At 48.6% G+C, this 27,393-nt stretch overlaps 2 protein-coding genes across 2 annotated transcripts in view; both read right to left on the reverse strand.

Moving 5' to 3' along the window:
- The window catches only part of hpse (heparanase), a 54,885-nt gene extending 41,715 nt beyond the window's left edge, over positions 1 to 13,170 (reverse strand). The window contains 2 exon segments of the mRNA XM_086007417.1: positions 8,050 to 8,195; positions 12,687 to 13,170. Coding sequence (XP_085863543.1) covers positions 8,050 to 8,195; positions 12,687 to 12,886 — 346 coding nt within the window. The 5' untranslated portion in view covers positions 12,887 to 13,170.
- A 1,898-nt stretch (positions 13,171 to 15,068) lies between these two features.
- helq (helicase, POLQ like) overlaps positions 15,069 to 27,393 on the reverse strand; it is a 64,797-nt gene continuing 52,472 nt past the window's right edge. The window contains exons 14-16 of the mRNA XM_086005203.1: positions 27,310 to 27,392; positions 26,694 to 26,828; positions 15,069 to 16,821 (exon numbers count right to left, since the gene is read on the reverse strand). Of these exons, the coding sequence (XP_085861329.1) occupies positions 16,714 to 16,821; positions 26,694 to 26,828; positions 27,310 to 27,392 (326 nt within the window). The 3' untranslated portion in view covers positions 15,069 to 16,713. The remainder of the gene's footprint in view (positions 16,822 to 26,693; positions 26,829 to 27,309; position 27,393) is intronic.

A 27,393-nucleotide genomic window follows, 5' to 3' on the forward strand; every position in this document is an offset into this window, starting at 1 on the left:
AATTAGAGAATTAAATGCATGGATCCAAGACTGGTGTGGGAAAAATGGGTTTTGCTTCTTGGGACACTGGCACCAGTACTGGGACAAGAGGGAGCTGTTCCATTGGGATGGACTTCACTTGGCCAGTGCTGGGACTAGAATCCTGGTGAATCATATAACTAGGGCTGTAGAGAGGGCTTTAAACTAATTAGTGGGGGGAGGTTTCTAGAGAGCAAATAATAAAAATGACTACGGAGAAGGTCATAGACTTAGGTAGCAGTGGGGGAATTAAAAAACAGAGCGTGTCAGGAAAGGACAGAAGGCTTGGAGTAAAAGGTAAAGTAATAAAAGGGGAAAAAGTAGGAACTAAGTGTCACAAAACATATTTGAAAGTTCTTTATCTGAATGCACGTAGCATTCGTAACAAAACGGACGAGTTAACGGCACAAATAACTACATATGGGTATGATCTTGTGGCCATTACAGAAACATGGCTGCAGGGTGACCATGACTGGGATAAAATATACCAGGTTATTTAACAATCAGGAAGGACAGGCAGGAAGGAAGGGGAGGTGGGGTGGCTATGTTAATAAAGGAAGGAATCACTTTAATACAGAGAAATGATATTGGGTCAAAGGATCAGGATAGTGAAAGAGTTTGGGTGGAGATAAGGAATAATAAGGGGAAAAAAACACTAGTGGGCGTAGTCTATAGGCCTCCGAACAGTTGCAACTCTGTTGGATGGAGTATTAATCAGGAAATAGTTGAGGCTTGTAATAAGGGAACAGCTATAATTATGGGGGATTTTAACTATCATATTAACTGGACAAATCAAATTGGGCAGGGCAGCCTTGAGGATGAGTTAATTGAGTGTATTAGGGATGGGTTTCTTGAGCAGTATGTAACTGAACCAACCAGGGGGCAAGCAACCTTAGATTTGGTCCTGTGTAATGAGACAGCATTCATTTAAAATGTCCTAGTAAAGGATCCCCTTGGAATGAGTGACCATAACATGGTTGAATTCCATATTCAATTAGAGGGTGAGAAGGTTGGATCTCAAACAAGCGTGCTGAGCTTGAATAAAGGAGACTATGAAGGTATGAGAGCGGAATTGATTAGAGTGGACTGGGAAAATAGATTAAAGGGTAAGACGGTACATGATCAGTGGTGTACATTTAAGGAGTTATTTTACAACTTCCAAAAAATATATATTCCACTGAGGAAAAAAGGGTGTAAAAGAAAAGATAGCCATCCATGGCTAAGTAATTAAGGATAGTATCTGGCTAAAAACAAGGGCATATAAGGTAGCCAAATCTAGTGGGAGGATAGAAGATTGGGAAGTCTTTAAAAGACAGCAAAAAATAACTAAAAGACTGATTAAGAAAGGGAAGATAGATTATGAAAGTAAATTAGCAAAAAATATAAAAACAGATAGCAAAAGTTTCTATAGTTATTATGGTAAACCACTGTTATTGTTGTTCACCGTTGTTGTTGTTGTTGCACACTGTTGTATCTATGCATGCCTCAGCTGGCTCCGCCCCTGGCTCCACCCACATGCCCAGGTATAAAGGTGACTGCTCTGCAGCCCCCTGCCTTCTTGGAAACCAGTCAACCACGAGAGGCATGCTCTGTTCTTTGTTAATAAAAGCCTTTTAGTTACTCTCCTAACTCTCCGTCTTTTATGAGTAATTGATAGCGCATCAATTTTATTAACAAAAACAAAATGTCGGCACCAAACGCTGAGCAGCAGGCGCTGCAGCAAAGGACGGCACCAAACGCTGAGCAGCAGGCGCTGCTGCATGCCCTCAGACCAACATGCCTGGACCTAGACCCTCAAGAGGCGGGTTGGTCTACCAAGTTCGCACAATGGCTGCGTTGCTTCGAAGCTTACCTGGAAGCCTCAGCCGTGACACTAGATGGAAACAAACTAAAAATCCTGGCCTCCAAGGTGGGCCACCAAGTCTACACGCTCATCCAGGACACGACTACCTACGCGGCGGCTATCGATCTGCTAAAAGGACAATACACACACCCGGTAAATACGGTTTATGCCAGACACCTCCTGAGATCCCGCAAACAGCAGTCCGGGGAATCAGTGGAGGCATTCCTACGGGCACTACAGATACTCGGCCGAGCCTGCGATTGTAAAGAGGTATCGGCCGCGACACACACGGAGGGACTTATCCGAGATGCTTTCGTTGCGGGCCTCAAGTCCGACTACTCCCGGCAGAGACTGCTGGAGAAGGGCGAAATCGACCTGAAGAAGGCAGTGTCCCTCGCGCTCTCGCTAGACGCAGCCCACCGGAATATGGACGCATTCTCCCCTAACCGCTCCGCACCGTGGACGCCGCAACATTGGGTCATGGGACCGCCACCCCCGGCACCAACGGCTGCAGCGATGTCCAAGGGCCCGAAATGTTACTTTTGTGGCCAGGCAAAACACCCCAGAGCACGCTGCCTGGCGAAAAACGCTACCTGCTCTGGCTGCGGGAAGAAAGGACACTACGTCAGCGCCTGCAAAGGTAAAACCGCTAACGCCAGCAGCGCCGCGTGTGAACCGTGGGGGCAGCCACCTTGTCCGCCATCTTGGACACCTCCAGCCGCGTGGGGATCGGGATCATGGGCGCAGCCATTTTGTCCGCCATCTTGGACGCCTCCAACTCCAATCGCGGGTGACCCGGACTCAACCACCGCCTCGTCTGACGACCACAGCGACTCGCTCGACCATACGCTGGCCTCCGTGACGTTGGACCAATCTCTCCCTCACCAACTGTCCAGGTCCATGATGGACATTACGGTAAACGGCCGCGCCACTACCTGCCTTTTCGACAGCGGGAGCACGGAGAGCTTTATCCACCCCGACACGGTGCGCAGTTACTCTCTCCCGGTCCTGCCAATGCGCCATCGGATCTCTATGGCTTCCAAATCCCATTCAGCAGACGTCGGTGGCTACTGTGTAGTGACCCTTTCAGTAAGGGGCACAGAATACAAAAATTTTAAAACTTCTTGTCCTGCCCCATCTCTGCGCTGCCGTTCTACTGGGGTTGGATTTTCAGTGCCACCTTAAAAGTGTCACATTAGCGTACGGCGGACCCCTCCCCCCACTCACAGTCCGCAGCCAGCAGCTTTTAAATCACCCGCCGCGCACCATTTGCAGCCTCTCCACGCTTAAAGTCTCCCCCCCCCCTTGTTCGCTAACCTCACCCGCGACTGTAAGCCCATCGCTACCAAAAGCAGGCGGTACAGTGCCGGGGATAGGAGCTTCATTAAATCCGAAGTAGCAAGACTCCTGAAGGAAGGGATTATTGAGGGTAGCACTAGCCCATGGCGAGCACAAGTGGTGGTAGTGAAGACTGGCGAAAAACAGCGCCTAGTTATTGACTACAGCCAGACGATCAATCGCTACACTCAGTTAGATGCATACCCACTCCCCCGCATATCTGACATGGTCAATCAGATAGCACAATACCGGGTGTTCTCGACAATTGATCTGAAGTCGGCATACCACCAGCTCCCCATCAGGGCTGAGGACCGCCAGTACACAGCTTTTGAAGCTGACGGTTGTCTCTACCACTTCCTCCGAGTCCCCTTCGGCATCACCAATGGGGTTTCGGTCTTCCAAAGGGAGATGGACCGAATGGTTGACCAGAACGCGCTGCAGGCCACCTTCCCCTATCTAGACAACCTCACCATCTGCGGCCACGACCAGCAGGACCATGACGTTAACCTAGAGAAATTCCTCCGTACGGCCCAGCGGCTGAATCTAACATACAAGGACAAATGTATGTTTCGCACCACGCGCCTCGCCATTCTTGGCTGCGTAGTGGAGAACGGAGTCATCGGCCCCGACCCCGACAGAATGCGCCCCCTTATGGAGCTCCCCCTCCCCCACTGCCAAAAAGCACTGAAGAGATGCCTAGGGTTTTTCTCTTACTATGCTCAGTGGGTGCCCAACTATGTGGACAAAGCCAGACCCCTCATCAAGTCCACCTCCTTCCCCCTGACAGCAGAGGCATGTGCAGCCTTCACTCTCATAAAAAGAGGTATTGCGAAGGCCACAATGCACGCAGTGGATGAGTCCATCCCTTTCCAAGTGGAGAGCGACGCATCCGACTTCGCCCTAGCTGCAACCCTTAACCAGGCGGGGAGACCCGTGGCCTTTTTCTCAAGGACCCTCCAGGGCCCCGAGACTCGACACTCCTCTGTCGAAAAGGAGGCCCAGGCCATTGTGGAAGCGGTGCGACATTGGAGGCATTACCTGGCCGGAAAACGATTTACCCTGCTCACTGACCAGCGTTCAGTAGCTTTTATGTTTAACAATAAGCAGAGGGGCAAAATCAAGAACGACAAGATCTTGAGGTGGAGAATTGAACTCTCCACCTACAATTACGATATCTTGTACCGGCCCGGGAAACTCAATGAGCCCCCAGATGCCCTATCACGTGGTACATGCGCCAACGCGCAGGTTGATAGACTGCAGACCCTCCACAATGACCTCTGCCACCCGGGGGTCACAAGGTTCTTCCATTTCATCAAATCCCGTAACCTGCCCTACTCTATCGAGGAGGTCAGGACCATGACCAGGAACTGCCAAATCTGTGCCGAGTGCAAACCGCATTTTTATAGGCCAGAGCAAGCCTGATCAAGGCCACTCGCCCCTTCGAGCGCCTGAGCGTCAATTTTAAAGGGCCCCTCCCCTCCTCTGACCGCAACGTGTACTTCCTCAACATAATTGATGAGTACTCCCGTTTCCCGTTTGCCATCCCTTGCCCAGACATGACCAGTACTATGGTCATTAAAGGTCTGAATGACCTTTTCACCTTGTTCGGCTTCCCTAGCTATGTCCATAGCAACCGGGGCTCATCCTTTATGAGCGACGAACTCCATCAGTACCTGCTCACGAGAGGTATTGCTACAAGCAGAACCACCAGCTACAACCCCCGGGGGAACGGCCAGGTGGAAAGAGAGAACGCGACGGTTTGGAAGGCCGTCCTCTTAAACCTAAAATCTAAGGGCCTTCCGACCTCTTGCTGGCAGGAGGTCCTCCCTGCGGCGCTCCACTCCATTCGGTCACTGCTTTGTACGGCCACCAATGCCACCCCCCATGAAAAAATGTTCACTTTCCCCAGGAAGTCCACATCGGGGACCTCGCTACCGACATGGCTGACGTCTCCAGGACCCGTCCTACTGCGGAAGCACGTGAGGTCCCATAAAACGGACCCCCTGGTCGAGAGGGTGAGCCTCCTCCACGCCAACCCCCAGTATGCTTACGTGGCGTACCCGGACAGGCGGGAGGACACAGTCTCCATACGAGACCTCGCACCTTCGGGTGCCCCTGAAGCACTACCATTGCCATCCACCACTACCCACAACCCAAGCCCGGTAGACGGCATGCCGCAGCCCCAGGACCCGTCATTGACCACCCAACCACTCAATGAGACGCCAGATTCAACGTTGGATGCTGCACCATCACCGCCGCCACCACGACGATCAGGACGGCATACAAGGCCACCTGATAGACTTACTTACACGAACCTTTAGTACACTTCACCCCGCCGGACTCAATTTTAAACAAGGGGTGAATGTGGTAAACCACTGTTATTGTTGTTCACTGTTGTTGTTGTTGTTGTTGCACACTGTTGTATCTATGCATGCCTCAGCTGGCTCCGCCCCTGGCTCCACCCACATGCCCAGGTATAAAGGTGACTGCTCTGCAGCCCCCTGCCTTCTTGGAAACCAGTCAACCACGAGAGGCATGCTCTGTTCTTTGTTAATAAAAGCCTTTTAGTTACTCTCCTAACTCTCCGTCTTTTATGAGTAATTGATAGCGCATCAGTTATATAAAAAGAAAAAGGGTGGCTAAAGTAAATGTTGGTCCCTTAGAGGATGAGACCGGGAAATTAATGGTGGGAAACATGGAGATGGCAAAAACGCTGAACAATTATTTTGTATCAGTCTTTACGGTAGAGGACACTAAGAATATCCCAACACTGGACAAACAGGGGGCTCTAGGGGGGGGAGGAGCTAAATACGATTAAAATCACTAAGGAAGTGGTACTTGGTAAAATAATGGGACTCAAGGCGGATAAATCCCCTGGACCTGATGGCTTACATCCTAGGGTCTTGAGGGAAGTGGCGGTAGGGATTGTGGATGCATTGGTAATAATTTTCCAAAACTCCCTGGACTCAGCAAAGGTCCCGGCAGATTGGAAAACTGCTAATGTAACACCCTTATTTAAAAAGGGTAGTAGGCAGAAGGCTGGAAACTATAGACCTGTTAGCCTAACATCTGTGGTTGGTAAAATTTTAGAGTCCATTATTAAGGAGACAGTAACGGGACATTTGGATAAACATAATTTAATAGGACAAACTCAGCATGGTTTCATGAAGGGGAAGTCATGTTTGACAAATTTGCTTGAGTTCTTTGAGGAAGTAACATACAGGGTGGATAAAGGAGAACCAGTGGACGTAGTGTATTTAGACTTCCAAAAGGCATTTGACAAGGTGCCACACAAAAGATTATTGCTCAAGATAAAAAATCACGGGATTGGGGGTAATATTCTGGCATGGGTGGAGGATTGGCTATCTAACAGAAAGCAGAGTTGGGATAAATGGTTCGTTCTCAGACTGGCAATCAGTAACTAGTGGTGTTCCGCAGGGGTCAGTGCTGGGTCCCCAATTCTTGACAATCTATATTAACGATTTGGAGGAGGGGACCGAGTGTAACATATCAAAGTTTGCAGATGATATAAAGATGGGAGGGAAAGTAGTGAGTGAGGAGGACATAAAAAACCTGCAAAGGGACATAGACAGGCTAAGTAAGTGGGCAGAGATTTGGCAGATGGAATACAATACTGGAAAGTGCGAGGTTATGCACTTTGGCAAGAAAAATCATAGAGCAAGTTATTATCTTAATGGCAAGAAACTGGAAAGTACTGTAATACAAAGGGATCTGGGGGTCCTGGTGCACAAAACTCAAAAAGTTAGTATGCAGGTGCAGCAAGTGATCAAGAAGGCCAATGGAATGTTGGCTTTTATTGCTAGGGGGATAGAATATAAAAACAGGGAGGTATTGTTGCAGTTGTACAAGGTATTGGTGAGACCGCACCTGGAATACTGCATACAGTTTTGGTGTCCATACTTAAGAAAAGACATACTTGCTCTCGAGTCAGTACAAAGAAGGTTCACTCGGTTAATCCCGGGGATGAGGGGGTGGACATATGAGGAGAGGTTGAGTAGACTGGGACTCTACTCATTGGAGTTCAGAAGAATGAGAGGCGATCTTATTGAAACATATAAGATTGTGAAGGGGCTTGATCAGGTGGATGCGGTGAGGATGTTCCCAATGATGGGTGAAACTAGAACTAGGGGGCATAATCTTAGAATAAGGGGCTGCTCTTTCAAAACTGAGATGAGGAGAAACTTCTTCACTCAGAGGGTAGTAGGTCTGTGGAATTTGCTGCCCCAGAAAGTTGTGGAAGCTACATCATTAAATAAATTTAAAATAGAAATAGACAGTTTCTTAGAAGTAAAGGGAATTAGGGGTTATGGGGAGCGGGCAGGAAATTGGACATGAGACTAGGTTCGGAACGGTCATGGCCCTGTGGGTAGTGGAGCGGGCCCAGGGGCCGTGCAGCCTGGTTTTGCTCCTACTTCTTGTGTTCTAATTATGTGTTAGATTTCAGGAGGTGGTTCTATTCCTGTTCCTGGCTGGGGTGGCGATCACCTTTTACAGAAGGTAAGTACTGTAGAAAATATAGGGACAGAGTGATCTCCTGGACGAGTTTCGATCGCCTAGATGGGTCGGAGAGGAATTTCCCAGATTTTTTCTCCCAAATTGGCCATTGGTTTTTTTATCTGGTTTCTCGCCTCTCCCAGGCGATCACATGGGTTTGGGTGGGATGTAGAGTGATAGATGATTTGAGGTTAGGATCAGATCAGCCATGATCTTATTGAATGGTGGAGTAGGCTCGAGGGGCCGATTGGCCTGCTCCTGCTCCTATTTCTTATGTTCTTATGTACTACGGTATAAACGATCTTGTCTTGGTTTATGACAGTGCCAGAGTTTACCTTGAGTGTTCGGAGACTCCCAGCCATAATCCTGTGGTAAAGACGAATGACCATTTGGTTCAAATAGAATGAAGTCAGCTCCAGTTCCACCAAACCTCAGGTATCCAGGCGACAGGCCTCTTGCTAAAGTGATTAGTTTCTGAGATCTAGGTACAGAAATGGTCTGCATTATAACGTATTGCACACAGTGACGCTCACTTTCCAAATCACACACAGGCCCACCCTTACACAGCACCAAATTCAGAAAAATAGCGATATTGTCAAATGTCCCTGAGCCATTCCGCCATCCCGTGAAATCAAGTTACTTAACAAGGGGGGAAAATCTCCTTTTCCCAGGAACTCTTCAAAAAAAGCGGCCCAAACAAATATCAAATATGTAACTGGAGCAAAATTTACCGATTGTTTAAAAATGGAAATAGATTACTGAGGTGGTGTCCATATTCAAATGAGGGGCGCAATCTAATCTGGGCAGTACACAGACCCTTCAGTCACATCAATTATTGGCATTAGTTATCAGGATTAATGATGATTAACTGAATGATAACCAGATAAACAGAAGGGGACGATCTTGCCTGATCATTTCCACTGCTCCTATCTACCACAGTCCTGTACAGTCACTATGGGGCAACAGCAATTCAGTTTAAACTCAATTTTCCAATTGCTTCTTTTCCCATTTCTCTTACTGAAGACAGGAGTTGAGTTGGAACATGTAACTCGGGACCTGTACGTGACAGAGAAATCCGATACTCGTGTTTGCATATCCAGAGTGATAGCATATCCAAACTGGACTGAGTCCCAGAGTTTTGATAACTGAGAGGGGAATGTTGTTCAAAAGTAATCCAAGCTAAACTGGCGATTTATTTTTCTAGCCTAGTGTCAACTACATTTGAAACACTGATTTTTTAACATCCCCTCCCCATCTATGTAAAGCATCTTGGGACGTTTTCTGTGTAAATGTGTGATAATAATACAAGTTACCGTACAGTGAAGGAATTGTAGCTTTAATCAAAGCATCAGATTAGTTAATAAGTTGCTATCAAGGAATGAATGAAAAGACTCCCATTTATATCGTGCCCATCAAATCTTCAAGATGTTCCAAAGTGCTTCACATCCAATTATGTACTTTTGAAGTGTAGCCACTGTTGTAATGTAGGAAACGCAGCAGCCAAATTATGCAAGCTCCCACAAACAGCAATGAGATAAATGATCAATTAAACTGTTTTAGCGATGTTGGTTGAGGAATAAATATTGGCCACGATCAACATTCCCTTTAAGCTACGTGGCACTCTGAAGCTCCCGCACAGCCGGCTTTTAAATAGAAAAATTTGCATGCGCGGAATTTTGAATGGCCTGTGCAGCCAGTTAAACGGACCGCACGGGTCAAAAAAAGAGAGGGAAGATTGGCCAGAACACCGGCAGAACTCCCCTGCTTTTCTTCAAAATGTGCCATGGGATCTTTTACATCCACCTGAGAGAGCAGATGAGGTCTCGGTTTACATAGAAACATAGAAGATAGGAGCAGGAGTAGGCCATTCGGCCCCTCGAGCCTGCTCCGCCATTCAATGAGATCATGGCTGATCATCTAAACTCAGTACCCGGTCCCTGCCTTCTCTCCATATCCCTTGATCCCTTTAGCCTTAAGAAATATATCCAACTCATTTTTGAATATATTTAATGAATTGGCCTCCACTGCCTTCTGTGGTAGAGAATTCCATAGGTTCACCACTTTCTGGGTGAAGAAATTCCTCCTCATCTCAGTCCTAAATGGCTTACCCCTTATCCTTAGACTGTGACCCCTGGTTCTGGACTCCCCGACCATCGGGAACATCCTTCCTGCATCTAGTCTGTCTAGTCCTGTTAGAATTTTATAAGTTTCAATGAGATCCCCTCTCATTCTTCTAAACTCCAGTGAGTATAAGCCCAATTGACCCAATCTCTCTTCATACGTCATTCCTGCCATCCCAGGTATCAGTCTGGTGAATCTTTGCTGCACTCTCTCCATGGCAAGAACATCCTTCCTCAGATAAGGCGACCAAAACTGCACACAATACTCAAGATGTGGTCTCACCAAGGCCGTGTACAACTGCAGCAAGACATCCTTGTTCCTGTACTCGAACCCTCTCGCTACGAAGGCCAACATACCATTTGCCTTCTTAATCGCCTGCTGCACCTGCATGCTTACCTTCAGCGACTGGTGCACAAGGACACCCAGGTCTCGTTGCACTTCCCCTTCTCCCAATCTATTGCCATTCAGATAATAATCTGCCTTCCTGTTTTTGACACCAAAGTGGATAACCTTGCATTTATCCATGTTATATTGCATTTGCCATATCACCCAACCTGTCCAAATCATACTGGAGTTTCTCAGCATCCTCCTCACAGCACACACGCCCACCCAGCTTTGTGTCGTCTGCAAACTTGGAGATATTACATCTAGTTCCCTCGTCTAGATCATTAATATATATTGTGAATAGCTGGGGTCCAAGGACCGATCCCTGCGGTACCCCACTAGTATCTGCCTGCCACTCGGAAAAAGACCCGTTTATTCCAACTCTTTGCTTTCTGTCTGCCAACCAGTTCTCTATCCAAGTCAGTACCTTGCCCCCAATCCCATGTGCCTTAACTTTACACGCTAATCTCTTATGCGGGACCTTATCGAAAGCCTTCTGAAAGTCCAAATACACCACATCCACTGTTTAACGTCTCATCTGAAAGACGGCAGCTCTGACAGTGCAGCATTCCCTTAGTACCGGACTAGAAGGAATGTAATAATATTTAGAAACAGGTTGGAACCCTTGTTTATTCCATAGGTCACTGACCCATTGTTTATAAATCAAGGATTAGAAAAAGAGGAAATGAGATAGACTTTCTGTAATAAATATAGGTAATTCCAGAAAAGCGAACATATACTTTCTGTGTGCGGTGAGAATGGCATCAGAGAGACAATACCAGTCTAAATATAGCTGCTTCCATTTAATACATTACTCTGCATTAAAAATGTTTCAATAACTATATATAAAACAGGAAATATACATCAAAAGCGATTCCTCATGACATTATCATCAGCTGAACAAAGCAGCCCACTAATTTGTCACGTCAAATTCAACATCTTCGTCACTGTGCTTCCTTAAGCAGCTTCTTTAGTGGGATCTGAAAGGAGTGCCAGGAAATACAGCAACCATATTGAGTCCGGAGCAAATTCTGACCAACATTCAACAGGAGCTGGCCTGCCAATTCCCTGCTCCCCCTGGAAGTCCGGTTCCCTGTGGCTGCATTGTGAAGTTGCAATCCCCCCGCACCTCTCCAACGAAAGAGAGGCCCCTCCCCCCACTTTTGGTGCTCAGCCCCTCCAAATGCTGTAGGAAAGAGGAGAAGGAAAGTCGCTGCAAAAAGCAAAAAAAAAAGTGAATGGAAGGTGAGAAACAGAAGTGGAGGAGAGATGAAACTGATGGGGACAGAGAGCGAGAGAGAGAGAGAAATAAGTGGAGTAGTGACACAGCCCCGGGGTTAGTGAATAAACCGATCAGTGGATACAATCCCGGGGTTAGTGAATAAACCGATCAGTGGATACAATCCCGGGGTTAGTGAATAAACCGATCAGTGGATACAATCCCCGGGGTTAGTGAATAAACCGATCAGTGGATACAATCCCGGGGTTAGTGAATAAACCGATCAGTGGGTACAATCCCGGGGTTAGTGAATAAACCGATCAGTGGATACAATCCCGGGGTTAGTGAATAAACCGATCAGTGGATACAATCCCCGGGGTTAGTGAATAAACCGATCAGTGGATACAATCCCGGGGTTAGTGAATAAACCGATCAGTGGGTACAATCCCGGGGTTAGTGAATAAACCGATCAGTGGATACAATCCCCGGGTTAGTGAATAAACCGATCAGTGGATACAATCCCCGGGTTAGTGAATAAACCGATCAGTGGATACAATCCCCGGGTTAGTGAATAAACCGATCAGTGGATACAATCCCGGGGTTAGTGAATAAACCGATCAGTGGGTACAATCCCCGGGTTAGTGAATAAACCGATCAGTGGATACAATCCCTGGGGTTAGTGAATAAACCGATCAGTGGATACAATCCCTGGGGTTAGTGAATAAACCGATCAGTGGATACAATCCCCGGGTTAGTGAATAAACCGATCAGTGGATACAATCCCGGGGTTAGTGAATAAACCGATCAGTGGGTACAATCCCCGGGTTAGTGAATAAACCGATCAGTGGGTACAATCCCCGGGTTAGTGAATAAACCGATCAGTGGATACAATCCCGGGGTTAGTGAATAAACCGATCAGTGGGTACCAATCCCCGGGTTAGTGAATAAACCGATCAGTGGATACAATCCCCGGGTTAGTGAATAAACCGATCAGTGGATACAATCCCGGGGTTAGTGAATAAACCGATCAGTGGATACAATCCCCGGGTTCGTGAATAAACCGATCAGTGGGTACAATCCCGGGGTTAGTGAATAAACCGATCAGTGGATACAATCCCGGGGTTAGTGAATAAACCGATCAGTGGGTACAATCCCCGGGGTTAGTGAATAAACCGATCAGTGGATACAATCCCAGACCCGGGGTTGAGGATTTCCTCCAGGGTCACCCACAGTATCTCGGTCACTTACCGGAGTAAATCCAGGCTGTCTGTCCGGAGTAGGGAGGCGTCCAGAGCCACCGAGAGGAAGCGAGGGTTGACGGCGCGGAGGGAGCGAGTCAGCTCCGCCTGAACTCGCACTGAGCCCGTGGCAGCGGCGCCGAGCCCCGGGGGCAGCGCAGCCACAGCGCAGCTCAGCAGCCGGAGCGCCAGCAACACCGGGGAACTCATGGTCCGGCTTCGAGCCCCTGGCAGAGTACTGCCCCGGGGAGGGCGAGGGATGGGGACTGACAGAGGGACAGGCAGAGACAGTCCCCGGCTCTCGGTGTCCCCTGCTCCCCGGACCTGAGCTCTCGCCGCATCAGCTTTAAAACTGTGAAATCCCCAATCGCCTGTCTTTCTGCACTTTTAAAGGGGCAGGCACTGCCTAGGCGGAAGCTCTCAAGAACCTCTTCGCTGTTTCCTTGTCCTCCCGCCGCAGGTTCAGCCAAGTTGTCACCTGATCAACGTGGCCAAGTGCCAGCGTTACAACCGACTGGCTTTCATCCGAATGAAGCACTGACCCACCTTCTAACCACAGCCCAACCCTGGTGTGGGTGTGTGTGTGCAGTTAACGTGTGATTAAAAAAACACGTTTCTGCTTTTCCTGGAGTTTCTTTGACAAGTAATGACAGACAATGCAAGAAAACTATTTAATTCTGAAACCACCAGCATCTTTGATATTTAAAGCTGCTGTTTGGGAATAGGTAGTTCCCGGGGGCTGTTAGGGAAATGTGAAAAACTAGCTGTAAATCGGAAGATGAGGAGCGTTACAATTCTGCTGTTGTCACTTGGCCTGTCCCTTTAAGACCACAGTGACTAACCGCTGTAAATGAGGACATCCTGGCATCAAGCGGAGGTTCCTATTGGAGGAACTTTTCCAACGTTGGTAGCTACTTGCAAATTCTTGACGGCTAGTTAGAAAAAGCCATCATGAAATGACTTTTTTTTTAAAACGCTGTTTACACTTTGGTGGACTCTAAACAACGATACAATTATTTAGCAAATCTCCTGTGGTGTTGCTTATGCAGAGTTGATGGATTTTCTACTTATCTCATATGCAACCCACAGTATATTATTTAGGCCACTGAATTATGGTGATTGAATCAATTAAACTTTTATTACACAGTATTGTAGGAGTGGTATTTTCATACCATGTCCCATGCGTATTTCTATGGAAACTGTAAATCAGCGACTATTATATGTTTCTTTAAGTATGTAGTTAATTTTAATCTCGTATTTTGCTAAAGCCCAGCATGCAGTTATGGTGTGCAGCAGTTCTGGGGAGTGGCGAGTGCAGTGTGGGTAGGTGGTGTTGGGAGGCTGGTCGTGGGATGGGGAGGCTGGTCGTGGGATGGGGAGGCAGGTCCTGGGATGGGGAGGCAGGTCCTGGGATGGGGAGGCTGGTCCTGGGATGGGGAGGTTGGTCCTGGGATGGGGAGGTAGGTCCTGGGATGGGGAGGCTGGTCCTGGGATGGGGAGGCTGGTCCTGGGATGGGGAGGTTGGTCCTGGGATGGGGAGGCTGGTCCTGGGATGGGGAGGTTGGTCCTGGGATGGGGAGGTTGGTCCTGGGATGGGGAGGCTGGTCCTGGGATGGGGAGGCTGGTCCTGGGATGGGGAGGTTGGTCCTGGGATGGGGAGGCCGGTCCTGGGATGGGGAGGCTGGCCCTGGGATGGGGAGGGAGGTTGGATGTAGTAGTGGGAGGGCAATTTTGAGGATATGGGACCAGTGGATTGGAAGTGTGGGAACTTTGGGGAGAGAGGAGTGCTGTGTGTGGTAGTATTGGGAAAGGAATGTGGGAGGGGAGGAAAATAGTGGAAAGGGTGGGGGGGTTGTGGACTACCTCGGAGAAAAGCATGGCAATAGGGTATTTTATTGCTGGCAGCAGGGGAAATACTTGGTGCTTGCATGGGGAGGAGAGCTGGGAGCAGGGAGAGCAAGGAGCAGCGAAGGCTTGGGCACTCAGCTGTGTGCAACAGGAGAATTGGCTTGATTTGAATTCTTTCTAATTGATGAACCCTCCCTCCTTCCCACTAATGTACTGGGGATTAACTTGTCTATTTTCCTTGCTCCTCCTCTTCCATTGACCTAGTTGATCTTTTTGTAGGTTGGACCAAATCTTTGTCCTGATGTTTGAGATGAGTGTTCCTCACCTGGTCTTATGTGCTTGTATAAAGGCGCCATGCGCCATGAAAACTCCCAGGCCGCTCCTTCCAGTGAGCTCGATGGGCTGGAACCACAAGCTCTCTGCACCAATGCATTGCACCGCAGGACTCTGCAGCTTTAATATCATGTTACATTTGTATTTCATCTCTGGGATCCGCACTCCCCAAAGCCGCTCACTAACAGTTCAATAAACAACATTAGAAATTTCCAATATTTTATTGCACTTGCTTTTGTGTACTTTTATAAAAAGGTATATGTAGAGGTTTGAATAATCAAACTAGTTAAATATTTACATGAGACTACTTCTATACACTTTCTACACTAACGAATATATACACTGTACTTTACAAATCTCAAGAGGTTGTATTTGTGCAGTCAACTGCCCTGCTCTACTAAATCATACAAATCGCTACTTAACCTAAAACCCTCCACTTAGTTCAATTACCATTGCAATTACAATCATGTACGGTACAGACAATATCTTTGTTCACTTAGTAATTGTGTGCAGTAGATACAGACTGTAGCAGTAAGTCACTGGGCAGTCTCAGTAGATCCAAACTGTAGCAGTAAGTCACTGGGCAGTCTCAGTAGATCCAAACTGTAGCAGTAAGTCACCGGGCAGTCCCAGTAGATCCAAACTGTAGCAGTAAGTCACTGGGCAGTCTCAGTAGATACAGACTGTAGCGGTAAGTCACTGGGCAGTCTCAGTAGATACAGACTGTAGCAGTAAGTCACTGGGCAGTCTCAGTAGATACAGACTGTAGCGGTAAGTCACTGGGCAGTCTCAGTAGATCCAGACTGTAGCAGTAAGTCACCGGGCAGTCTCAGTAGATCCAAACTGTAGCAGTAAGTCACTGGGCAGTCTCAGTAGATACAGACTGTAGCAGTAAGTCACCGGGCAGTCTCAGTAGATCCAAACTGTAGCAGTAAGTCACTGGGCAGTCTCAGTAGATCCAGACTGTAGCAGTAAGTCACCGGGCAGTCTCAGTAGATCCAAACTGTAGCAGTAAGTCACCGGGCAGTCTCAGTAGATCCAGACTGTAGCAGTAAGTCACCGGGCAGTCTCAGTAGATCCAAACTGTAGCAGTAAGTCACCGGGCAGTCTCAGTAGATCCAGACTGTAGCAGTAAGTCACTGGGCAGTCTCAGTAGATCCAGACTGTAGCAGTAAGTCACTGGGCAGTCTCAGTAGATCCAAACTGTAGCAGTAAGTCACCGGGCAGTCTCAGTAGATCCAGACTGTAGCAGTAAGTCACCGGGCAGTCTCAGTAGATCCAAACTGTAGCAGTAAGTCACCGGGCAGTCTCAGTAGATCCAGACTGTAGCAGTAAGTCACTGGGCAGTCTCAGTAGATACAGACTGTAGCAGTAAGTCACTGGGCAGTCTCAGTAGATCCAAACTGTAGCAGTAAGTCACTGGGCAGTCTCAGTAGATACAGACTGTAGCAGTAAGTCACTGGGCAGTTTCAGTAGATACAGACTGTAGCAGTAAGTCACTGGGCAGTCTCAGTAGATCCAGGCTGTAGCAGCAAGTCACTGGGCAGTCTCAGTAGATACAGACTGTAGCAGTAAGTCACTGGGCAGTTTCAGTAGATACAGACTGTAGCAGTAAGTCACTGGGCAGTTTCAGTAGATCCAGGCTGTAGCAGTAAGTCACTGGGCAGTCTCAGTAGATCCAGGCTGTAGCAGCAAGTCACTGGGCAGTCTCAGTAGATACAGACTGTAGCAGTAAGTCACTGGGCAGTCTCAGTAGATCCAGGCTGTAGCAGTAAGTCACTGGGCAGTTTCAGTAGATACAGACTGTAGCAGTAAGTCACTGGGCAGTCTCAGTAGATACAGACTGTAGCAGTAAGTCACTGGGCAGTCTCAGTAGATACAGACTGTAGCGGCAAGTCACTGGGCAGTCTCAGAAGCTCTTCTACTTCTTCTTGTAAAGCTTCAGCCTTTTCATTTAGCAGCATCTATAAACAGATAATAACCAAGAATAATTTTGAAATTAAAAACAAAAAGCTGCAAATACACAGTAAAGTAAAAGACAGGTTTTGATGTTCTTGGCATGTAACCTTCATCACATTGTTCTACTGGCAAAGTTAACTTAAAGCCGCTGATTGTTCTTGATGGTGCTTCTTCTAACAATGTACAGAGTACTGTAAATGCTGGTAACTTGGGTATTTCTCAATTGTGCTTCTGCAACTGAAAGGTAGCAGGGTTCGATTACTGGATTTGGTCGTAAAATGTTTCTCCTTTTTAATGCATGCTACAATGGGGTAAAATACAATTGCAAATATACCGACTACAGGTTCAGTTTATTTTACGATCCAATAATTAATTATGAAAAATTGATCTCTACATGCATACGAATGTTCAAACCGCAGCACATGCCCAATCCATTTTTAGTACAGATATGGAATCACTATTCTGTCTCCATCTGCAGTCAACTTGTTCCTAGGCCTCTGCAAACTGGGGGTAATTTGCCCAGAGAGAGAGCACTGCAGTTTCTCTCATGCTCATACTATGGGGACTTTACCGACTTTGTGCTGAATGTACACCTGCAGCCATGTTAATTCTGCAGTAGCCAAATATCACTCTGATTTGGCTACATCATAGAGTCATAACAGCACAGGAGGCGGCTATTCGGCCCATCGAGTCTGTGCCAGCTCTCTGTAGAGCAATCCAGTCAGTCCCATTCCCCCGCTCTATCCCCGTAGCCCTGCAAGTTTATTTCCCTCAAGTGCCTATCCAGTCTCCCCTGGAAAACATTGTGTCTCCGCCTCCACCACTTCCGTCGGCAGCGAGTTCCAGGTCCTCACGACTCGCTGTGTAAAAAAGTTTTTTCTCACATCCCCCCCTGTATCTCTTGCCCAAAACCTTAAATATTCCCAGAAATGCAAGGGAACCAAGGAGAAGGAGGAAGTAAAGGAAATTATTAGTAAAAAAATAGTGCTGGAGAAATTAATGGGACTGAAAGCTGATAAATCCCCAGGGCCTGATAATCTGTATCCCAGAGTACGAAAAGAGGTAGCCATGGAAATAGTAGATGCATTGGTTGTCATTTTCCAAAATTCTATAGATTATGGAACAGTTCCTGCAGATTGGAGGGTGGCAAATGTAACCCCACTATTTAAAAAAGGAGAGAGAAAACGGAACTACAGACCTGTTAGCCTAATATCAGTAGTAGGGAAAATGCTAAATTTATTATAAAGGATGTGATAATAGGACACTTAGAAAATATCAATGGGATTAGACAAAGTCAACATGGATTTATGAAAGGGAAATTGTGTTTGACAAACCTACTGGAGTTTTTTTAAGGATGTAACTAGTAGAATAGATAAGGGAGAACAGTGGATGTGGTGTATTTGGATTTTCAGAAGGCCTTTGATAAAGTCCCACATAAGAGGTTAGTGTGCAAAATTAAAGCACATGGGATTGGGGGTAACATACTGGCATGGATTGAAAATTGGTTAACAGACAGGAAACAGAGAATAGGAATAAATGGGTCTTTTTCGGGGTGGCAGGCAGTGACTAGTGGGGTACCGCAGCGATCAGTGCTTCGGCCCCAGCTATTCACAATATTTATCAATGATTTGGATGAGGGAACTAAATGTAATTATTTCCAAGTTTGCTGACGATAATACAAAACTAGGTGGGATTGTGAGTTGTGAGGAGGGTGCAAAGGGGCTTCAAGGCGATTTAGACGAGTTGAGTGAGTGGGCAAATACATGACAGATGCAGTATAATGTGGATAAATGTGAAGTTATCCACTTCGGTAGGAAAAACAGAAAGACAGAGTATTATTTAAATGGTGCTAGATTGGGAAATGCTGATGTACAAAGGGACCTGGGTGTCCTTGTACACCAGTCACTGAAAGCAAACATGCAGGTGCAGCAAGCAGTTCGGAAGGCAAATGGTATGTTGGCCTTCATTGCAAGAGGATTTGAGTACAGGAGCAAGGATTTATTACTACAGTTATACAGGGCCTTGGTCAGACCACACCTGGAGTACTGTGTGCAGTTTTGGTCTCCTGACCTAAGAAAGGATATACTTGCCATAGAGGGAGTGCAGCGAAGGTTCACCGGATTGATTCCTGGGATGGCAGGACTGACGTATGAGGAGAGATTGGGTCGACTAGGCCTGCATTCACTAGAGTTTAGAAGAATGAGAGGGGATCTCATTGAAACGTATAAAATTCTAACAGGGCTAGACAGACTGGATGCAGGGAGGATGTTACCCCTGGCTGGGGGGGGGTCTAGAACGAGGGGTCACAGTCTTGGGATACGGGGTAGGACATTTAGGACTGAGATGAGGAGAAATTTCTTCACTCCGAGGGTGGTGAACTTGTGGAATTCTCTACCACAGAATATATTTAAGAAGGAGATAGATAGATTTCTAGACACAAAAGGCATCAAGGGGTATGGGGAGAGAGCAGGAATATGGTACTGAGATAGAGGATCAGCCATGATCATATTGAATGGCGGAGCAGGCTTGAAGGGCCGAATGACCTACTCCTGCTCCTATTTTTCTATGTTTCTATCTGTGTCCCCTAGTCCTTGAACCATCAACTAGTGGGAATAGCCTTTCCCCGTCTAGCCTTTCCAAACCAGTCATAACCTTGTACAGCTCTATCAAATCACCCCTCAACCTCCTTTGCTCTAATGAAAATAAATCCAGTTTCTCCAACCTGTCCTTGTAGCTAAGATCCCCAGAACCATTCTAGTAAATCTCTTCTGCATCCTCTCAAGGGCCTTCACATCCTTCCTAAAGTGTGGTGACCAGAACTGGACGCAATACTCCAGTTGTGGCCTAACCAGCACTTCATAAAGGTTCAGCATAACTTCTCTACTTTTGTACTCAACACCTCTATTTATGAAGCCCAAGATCCCATCTGCTTTGCTAACCACTCTCAATATGTCCCGCCACCTCCAGGGACCTATGCACATTAACTCCCAGGTCTCACTGTCCCTGCACACTCTTTAAAACTATGTCATTAAGTGTATATTGCCTCTCCCTGTTCCTTCTGCCAAAATGCATCACCTCACACTTCTCTGTATTAAATTCCATCTGCCACTTGTCTGCTCATTCTGCTAGCCTTTCTATGTCCTGTTGCAGTCGATTGGTATCGACCTCACTGTTTGCCACACCCCCAAGTTTGGTGTCATCGGAAAATTTAGAGATTCTACTTTGTATTCCAATATCCAGGTCATTTATATATATCAATCAAAAAAAGCAGTGGCCCCAGCACTGACCCTTGGGGAACACCACTGTCTACCATCCTCCAGTCTGAAAAACAGCCATTTACCATACCTCGTTGTTTTCTGTCCTTAAGCCAATTCCTTATCCAAGCTGCCACTGACCCACCTATTCCACGAGCCTCAATTTTGTTAACCAGCCTTCTGTGTGGTACTTTGTCAAACACCTTCCTAAAATCCATGTAGACAACATCCATTGCATTCCCTTCATCAATCCTTCCTGTTACTTCATCAAAAAATGCAATTAAATTAGTCAAACACGATCTGCCTTTTACAAATCCGTGTTGGTCTCCTTAATTAGCTTAAACCTCTCCAAGTGCCCGTTAATTTTTTCCTTGATTATTGTTTCAAAAACTTTACCCACCACTGATGTTATACTGACCGGCCTGTAGTTACTAGGATTGTCCTTACACCCTTTCTTGAACAATGATGTCACATTTGCCACTTTCCAATCCTCAGGCACCTCCCCCACATCTAGGGAAGATTGGAAAATTATGGCAAGCTCTTCCGCTATCTCCTCCCCCAATTCCCTTAGCAACCTGGGATGCAAGCTATCTGGACCAGGCGACTTGTCCACTCGAAGCATACCCAGCCTTTCTAGTACATCCTGTCTATCAATTTTCCCCCCTTCCATTGCTTCTACCTTTTCCACTTCTACTGATATTTTGTCAGCATCCACCTCCTTAGTAAACACCGATACAAAGTACTCTGAGTATTCTAGCCTGGCCCTGCGCCTCTAAGCATATATCGCCTTCTTTGTCCCTAATAGGCCCCACCCTGCTTCTTACTACCCGCTTACTGTTTACATGCCGGTAGAAGATTTTTGGGTTCGCTTTTATGTTAACCACCATTCTACTCTCATATTCTCTCTTTGCCAATCTTATTTTTATCTCGGCTGAGGCCCAGAAAATAGGTGGCTCAGCGATGTGTCAGAATCAGCAACTGTGTATAACTATTAGTCAACTCCATCGCAGAGAACCGTGTGCATCATTAAGACACATGGGCCTAGAAATTGGGTTGGGGCGCCAAAGTGGCGCAAAAGTCGCCTGAGCGCAGGATTTAGCGCAGCGATCGGAGTAATACCGATTGCCAGAAATTCAGTTTCAGTGCCCCTCGAGGGACACGGGGCGAGGCTCGAGGCGCTCCGCGTCCCTCTTAGGGCGCTGAAACTGATTATCACAGCGCAACGTGCCGCAGCGTGCCTTCCTCCCACTGTTAAGGGGGAGGTGCCTGCAACAGCGCGACCCCCGCTCGCGAGTGCTGGCAAATGAGCCCGGCACCAAGGAGAAGTGCCGGGCTCTCGGGAAACAGCCGGCAATGCCGCGGGGGGGGGGGGGGGGGGGGGGTTAGGAGGCCAGGGACGGAGGTGCTGGCAGGCGGCCGCCGAAAAAACAGCCGCCCCGCACCTCCACCTTAACTTGCGCCGCTGCCGGCACAGTAAGGCCCCGTGAACCGGGCGCAGGTAGCGAACGGCGCAACTGCGCCGTTCGCTACCAAATATCGCGAATGGGGCACGAATGGGGCGCTGCGCACACCGATGACGTCATCGGTGGCGGCGCAGCGCAACAGGCTAACGCCACCATTAGCGCCCCTCCTGAATATCGCGGGAGGCGCAGCCAGTGGCGTTACAGCCACTGCCTGCCTCTTTAGGTGCTAACAAGTGGCGCTACTTACCCAATGATGCGCTATCAATTACTCATAAAAGACTGAGGGTTAAGAGAGTAACTAAAGGCTTTTATTAACAAAAGAATGAAGGTCTGCCTCGAGTGGTCGACCGGTCCAGAAATACAAAGGGCTGGGGAGCAGTCACCTTTATACTAGGACTTGTGGGAGGAGTCAGCCGAGGCATGTCCAGGCATGTACACAGTGGAATACAAACAGTGGTTTACCACATTCACCCCTTGTTTAAAATTGAGTCCGGCGGGGTGAAGTGTATTAAAAGTTAGTGTATTGGAGTCTCTCCGGAGGTCTTGTCTGCCGCTGTGATCGGCGTGGCGACGGCAGGGGTAGTGGAGCTTCCGGCGTCGAGTCCTGCATGGGCTGTGGCACAGGCGTGTCGTCCTCGTAGATGTCGAGCGGGTCGCGGGGCCCAGGCCTGCCGTCTGCTGGGGCTGGATATCGGATCGTGGGGGGGGGGGGTGGTAGTGAGTAGTGGGTTACTGCGGCCCCCGAGGGTGCAAGGTCTCTTATGGAGACTGTGTCCTCCCGCCCGTCCGGGTATGCAATGTAAGCATACTGGGGGTTGGCGTGGAGGAGGTCGACCCTCTCGACCAGGGGGTCCGTTTTATGGGTCCTCACGTGCCTTCTCAGTAGGACCGGCCCTGGGGACGTCAGCCACGGCGGTAGCGATGTCCCCGATGTGGACTTCCTTGGGAAGACAAACATTTTCTCACGAGGGGTGGCGTTAGTGGCAGTGCAGAGCAGTGACCGAATAGAGTGGAGCGCATCGGGGAGCACATCCTGCCAGCGGGAGGTTGGAAGGCCCCTAGACTTTAAGGCTAGCAGGGCGGCCTTCCAAACTGTCGCATTTTCTCTTTCCACCTGTCCGTTCCCCCGGGGGTTGTAACTGGTGGTCCTGCTTGTGGCAATACCCCTAGTTAGCAGGTACTGACGGAGTTCGTCGCTCATAAACGATGAGCCCCGGTTGCTATGGATATAGCTGGGGAAACCGAACAGGGTGAAGAGGTCGTTCAGACATTTAATGACCGTGGCACTGGTCATGTCCGGGCAGGGGATGGCGAACGGGAAACGGGAGTACTCATCAATAATATTGAGGAAGTACACATTGCGGTCGGAGGAGGGGAGAGGCCCTTTAAAATCAACGCTCAGGCGCTCGAAGGGGCGAGTGGCTTTTATCAGGTGGGCCCTGTCTGGTCTATAAAAGTGCGGTTTGCGCTCAGCGCAGACTTGGCAGTTCCTGGTCATGGTCCTGACCTCCTCAATAGAGTAAGGCAGGTTGCGGGCCTTGATGAAGTGGAAGAACCTGGTGACCCCCGGGTGGCAGAGGTCATTGTGGAGGGCCCGCAGTCTATCGATCTGCGCGCTGGCCCAGGTGCCACGCGATAGCGCATCCGGGGGTTCATTGAGCTTCCCGGGCCGGTACAAGATCTCGTAATTGTAGGTGGAAAGTTCGATTCTCCACCTCAAGATCTTGTCATTTTTGATTTTGCCCCTCTGCTTGTTGTTAAACATGAAAGCAACTGAACGTTGGTCAGTGAGCAGGGTAAATCGTTTTCCGGCCAGGTAGTGCCTCCAATGACGCACAGCCTCCACAATCGCCTGGGCCTCCTTCTCAACAGCGGAGTGTCTGGTCTCCGGGCCTTGGAGGGTTCGTGAAAAGAAGGCCACGGGTCTCCCCGCCTGATTGAGGGTAGCGGCCAGGGCAAAGTCGGACGCGTCACTTTCCACCTGGAAGGGGATGGATTCGTCCACTGCGTGCATGGTGGCTTTGGCAATGTCTTCCTTGATACGGTGGAAGGCTAAGCGGGCCTCTGCCGTCAAGGGAAAAGAGGTGGACTTGATCAGCGGATGGGCCTTGTCCGCATAGTAGGGGACCCACTGGGCATAATAGGAGAAAAACCCTAGGCACCTCTTCAGGGCCTTGAGGCAGTGGGGCAGTGGGAGTTCCATAAGGGGACGCATCCGGTCGGGGTCGGGGCCGATGACTCCGTGTTCCACAACACAGCCAAGGATGGCGAGGCGGTTTGTGCGGAATATGCACTTCTCCTTGTTATATGTCAGGTTCAGGAGTTGGGCGGTGTGGAGGAATTTTTCGAGGTTTGCGTCATGGTCCTGCAAGTCACGGCCGCAGATGGTCACATTGTCCAGATATGGGAAAGTGGCCTGCAACGCATTTTGATCTACCATCCGGTCCATCTCCCTTTGGAAGACGGAGACCCCGTTGGTGACGCCAAAGGGAACCCTAAGGAAGTGGTAGAGGCGGCCGTTTGCCTCAAAGGCAGTATACTGGCGGTCCTCAGGGCGGATAGGGAGCTGGTGGTACGCTGATTTCAGGTCAATGGTCGAGAAGACGCGGTACTGCGCGATCTGGTTGACCATATCAGCTATGCGGGGGAGTGGGTAGGCGTCCAGCAGGGTGTAGCGATTTATTGTCTGGCTGTAGTCGATGACCAGGCGCTGCTTCTCGCCGGTCTTAACGACCACAACCTGGGCTCGCCAGGGGCTGGTGCTGCCCTCAATAATCCCTTCCTTCAGGAGCCGCTCCACTTCGGTTTTAATGAAAACCCTGTCCCCGGCACTGTATCGCCTGCTCTTTGTGGCGATGGGCTTACAGTCGGGGGTGAGGTTAGCAAACAGTGGGGGGGGGGGGTGACTCTGAGTGTGGAGAGGTTGCACCTGGTGCGCGGCAGGCAATTTGGGAGCTGCTGGCTGCGGACTGTGAGTGGGGGTAGGGGTCCACCGTACGTCATCGTAACACTTTTAAGGTGGCACTGAAAATCTAACCCCAGCAGGACGGCAGCGCAGAGGTCGGGCAGGACCAGAAGTTTAAAATGATCGTACACGGTCCCGTCTACTACGAGTGTCACTACGCAGTAGCCGCCGATGTCCGCCGACTGGGACTCAGAGGCCATAGAAATCCGCTGGTGCGCAGGCAGGACTGGGAGAGAGCAACGCCGCACCGTGTCGGGGTGGATGAAGCTCTCCGTGCTCCCAGAGTCAAAAAGGCAGATTGTATCGTGGCCATTTACCTTAATGTCCATTGTGGAACTGGCCAGCTGGTGCGGTCTCGCTTGGTCCAGTGTAACGGATGCCAGCGTAGGGGTCGGTGTGTCGCTGCGGGTATCAGATGAGGCGGTGTTGGGGGCCTGCTGCGTTCCGGCTGTCGTCCAAGATGGCGGCGTCCATGATCCCCATGTGGCTGGAGGCGTCCAAAATGGCTGCTGTACCGGTGGTTCGCACATGGCCGGGGAGGCCCAAGATGGCGGCCCGCATGGCCCACACGCGGCGCTGCTGGGGTTCGGGGTGGCTTTGGCCCTGCAGACGTTAGCGTAGTGTCCCTTCTTCCCGCAGCCCGAGCAGATCGCGTTTTTCGCCGGGCAGCGCGCTCTGGGGTGTTTTGCCTGGCCACAGAAGTAGCATTTCTGGCCTTGGGGCACTGCTGTCTGGCCTTGGGACACTGCTGCGGTAGTTGGGCCGTTGCTGGGGTGGCACGGCACTATGAGGCGGTCCTACCGTGTCCCAGGCTGTCATTCCCCGCGGCGTCCACGGTGCAGAGGAGTAGGCATCCATGCCCCGGTAGGCTGCATCCAATGATAGTGCGAGTTCAGAGGCCTTGTTGAGGTCGAGGTCACTCTGCTCCAACAGTCGCTGTCGGGTGTAATTGGATCTGTGGCCCGCTACAAAAGCATCCCGGATAAGTTCCTCTGTGTACACGGCGGCCTTTACATCCTTACAACCACAGGCCCGGCCAAGCACAGACAGTGCCTGAAGGTATTCCACGGTCGATTCCCCAGGTTGTTGTTTACGACTCCCCAGAAGGTGCCTGGCGTACACTTCGTTCACTGGGCGCGTGTACTGGTCCTTGAGGAGCTTGATAGCGTCCGCGTACGAGGTCGCGTCTTGGATGACCGAGTACACTCGGTGGTTCACTTTGGAGGTCAGGACATCCAGTTTGTCCTCGTCCGATTTGATTGCTGCGGAGGCGGTCAGGAATTTTTCGAAACACTTAAGCCAGTGAGTAAACTTGGTGGATGAGTCCGCCTCCCGATGATCTAAGTCCAGGCATGCTGGTGTGAGGATCTTCTCCATTATAAACATTTTGTTAATAAAATTGATGCGCTATCAATTACTCATAAAAGACTGAGAGTTAAGAGAGTAACTAAAGGCTTTTATTAACAAAAGAATGAAGGTCTGCCTCGAGTGGTCGACCGGTCCAGAAATACAAAGGGCTGGGGAGCAGTCACCTTTATACTAGGACTTGTGGGAGGAGTCAGCCGAGGCATGTCCAGGCATGTACACAGTGGAATACAAACAGTGGTTTACCACACCCAATTTCTCCCCCATGATGTTTTATTTATTTAGCAGCTTGAGAACACCACCATAATGATCTGGGATTGAGAAGGAACTTTGAAATAATACTTCCAAATCCAATATAGCCCTACATACATAGCAAGGCCTGGGAATCAATGTGAAGGTGCGTATGACACAAGCACGTAGATGTGGGAGAGCTGGGTCCACGCGTCTATCAGCTCAGAACAAGAGGTGTCCAATTAAAGAAAGAACAAACTTGCATTTATATCGCGTCTTTCACAACCTCAGGATGTCCCAAAGTGCTTTACAGCCAATGAAATATTTTTGAAGTGTAGTCACTGTTGTAATGTAGGAATTACATAAAAATGTAAACCTGTGATGTCATTGGCACTCCTGAGGTCACCTCCTTTATAATTGGGAGCGTCATTGGTGACGGGAGAACTATATGTCTGCCATTGTGGCACTCCTTCAAAGCAACAGTGCCCGTAGGTTTCATTCGACACTCACATCTACTTAGGAGAGTAACAAAAGTACTCAACTGATTGCATTATCAATATAGTCCAAACAATGACTTGAAGCCAGAAAATGGTGCTTACTTTAGCAGAGGAAACAATCTGATTAGCCTGGCGTTTGGACATATGTTCAATTGTCTTGACCAACACTTCAGGCTTTGCATTAGCCAGATAAGACAAAGATTTATAACCAGCATTGCACAACTGTCGAGCGCGAGCCTGCAAACCAAAACAGTTAGGTTATTCCATGTAGCATTGCACATTACTAACACATTAATGTTTTTGTGTTGGAATGTAGTCATTTTTGAAATACGTTAACTTTGTTTTTGACTTTATTAATCTAGATCCACCCTCCAGTTAGTTCCCTGTGCTTACACCGTGTTTTTGGTCAGCACAGTCGAGCCTCTGGACATGCACATAGACACAGTGAATTCATGCCTTTGGAAGCAATTGTTCAGCTGTGTGAAAAGTTACCCACTGTGTAATTTTTCCTCTCTCCTTCAAACCGCCTGTCCAAGACTTTCAATTTTCACCTGGCGGGGCAGATTAACCCCATATCTCCAAGCATTGCATTTTCCTTCTTTATATCCAAATATATGACCACCAAATGCACCAGATACTTAATTTGCTGGGCAAACTTCATCCTGGTCTTCTAACTAACTGCAGCACTTCACAAAAAGAATAGTTCAGATTTACAAACCTCTAGGACGCCTGATACTTCCATAAGAGGGACAAGTTCTGGTTTCACACAGTAGGACAGTTTATGAGTGAGGTCTGCAAAGAG

The sequence above is a fragment of the Somniosus microcephalus genome, chromosome 2 (assembly GCF_052327205.1).
Source record: "Somniosus microcephalus isolate GS21.2 chromosome 2, FLI_Smic_1.0, whole genome shotgun sequence".
Taxonomy (NCBI): Eukaryota; Metazoa; Chordata; class Chondrichthyes; order Squaliformes; family Somniosidae; genus Somniosus; species Somniosus microcephalus.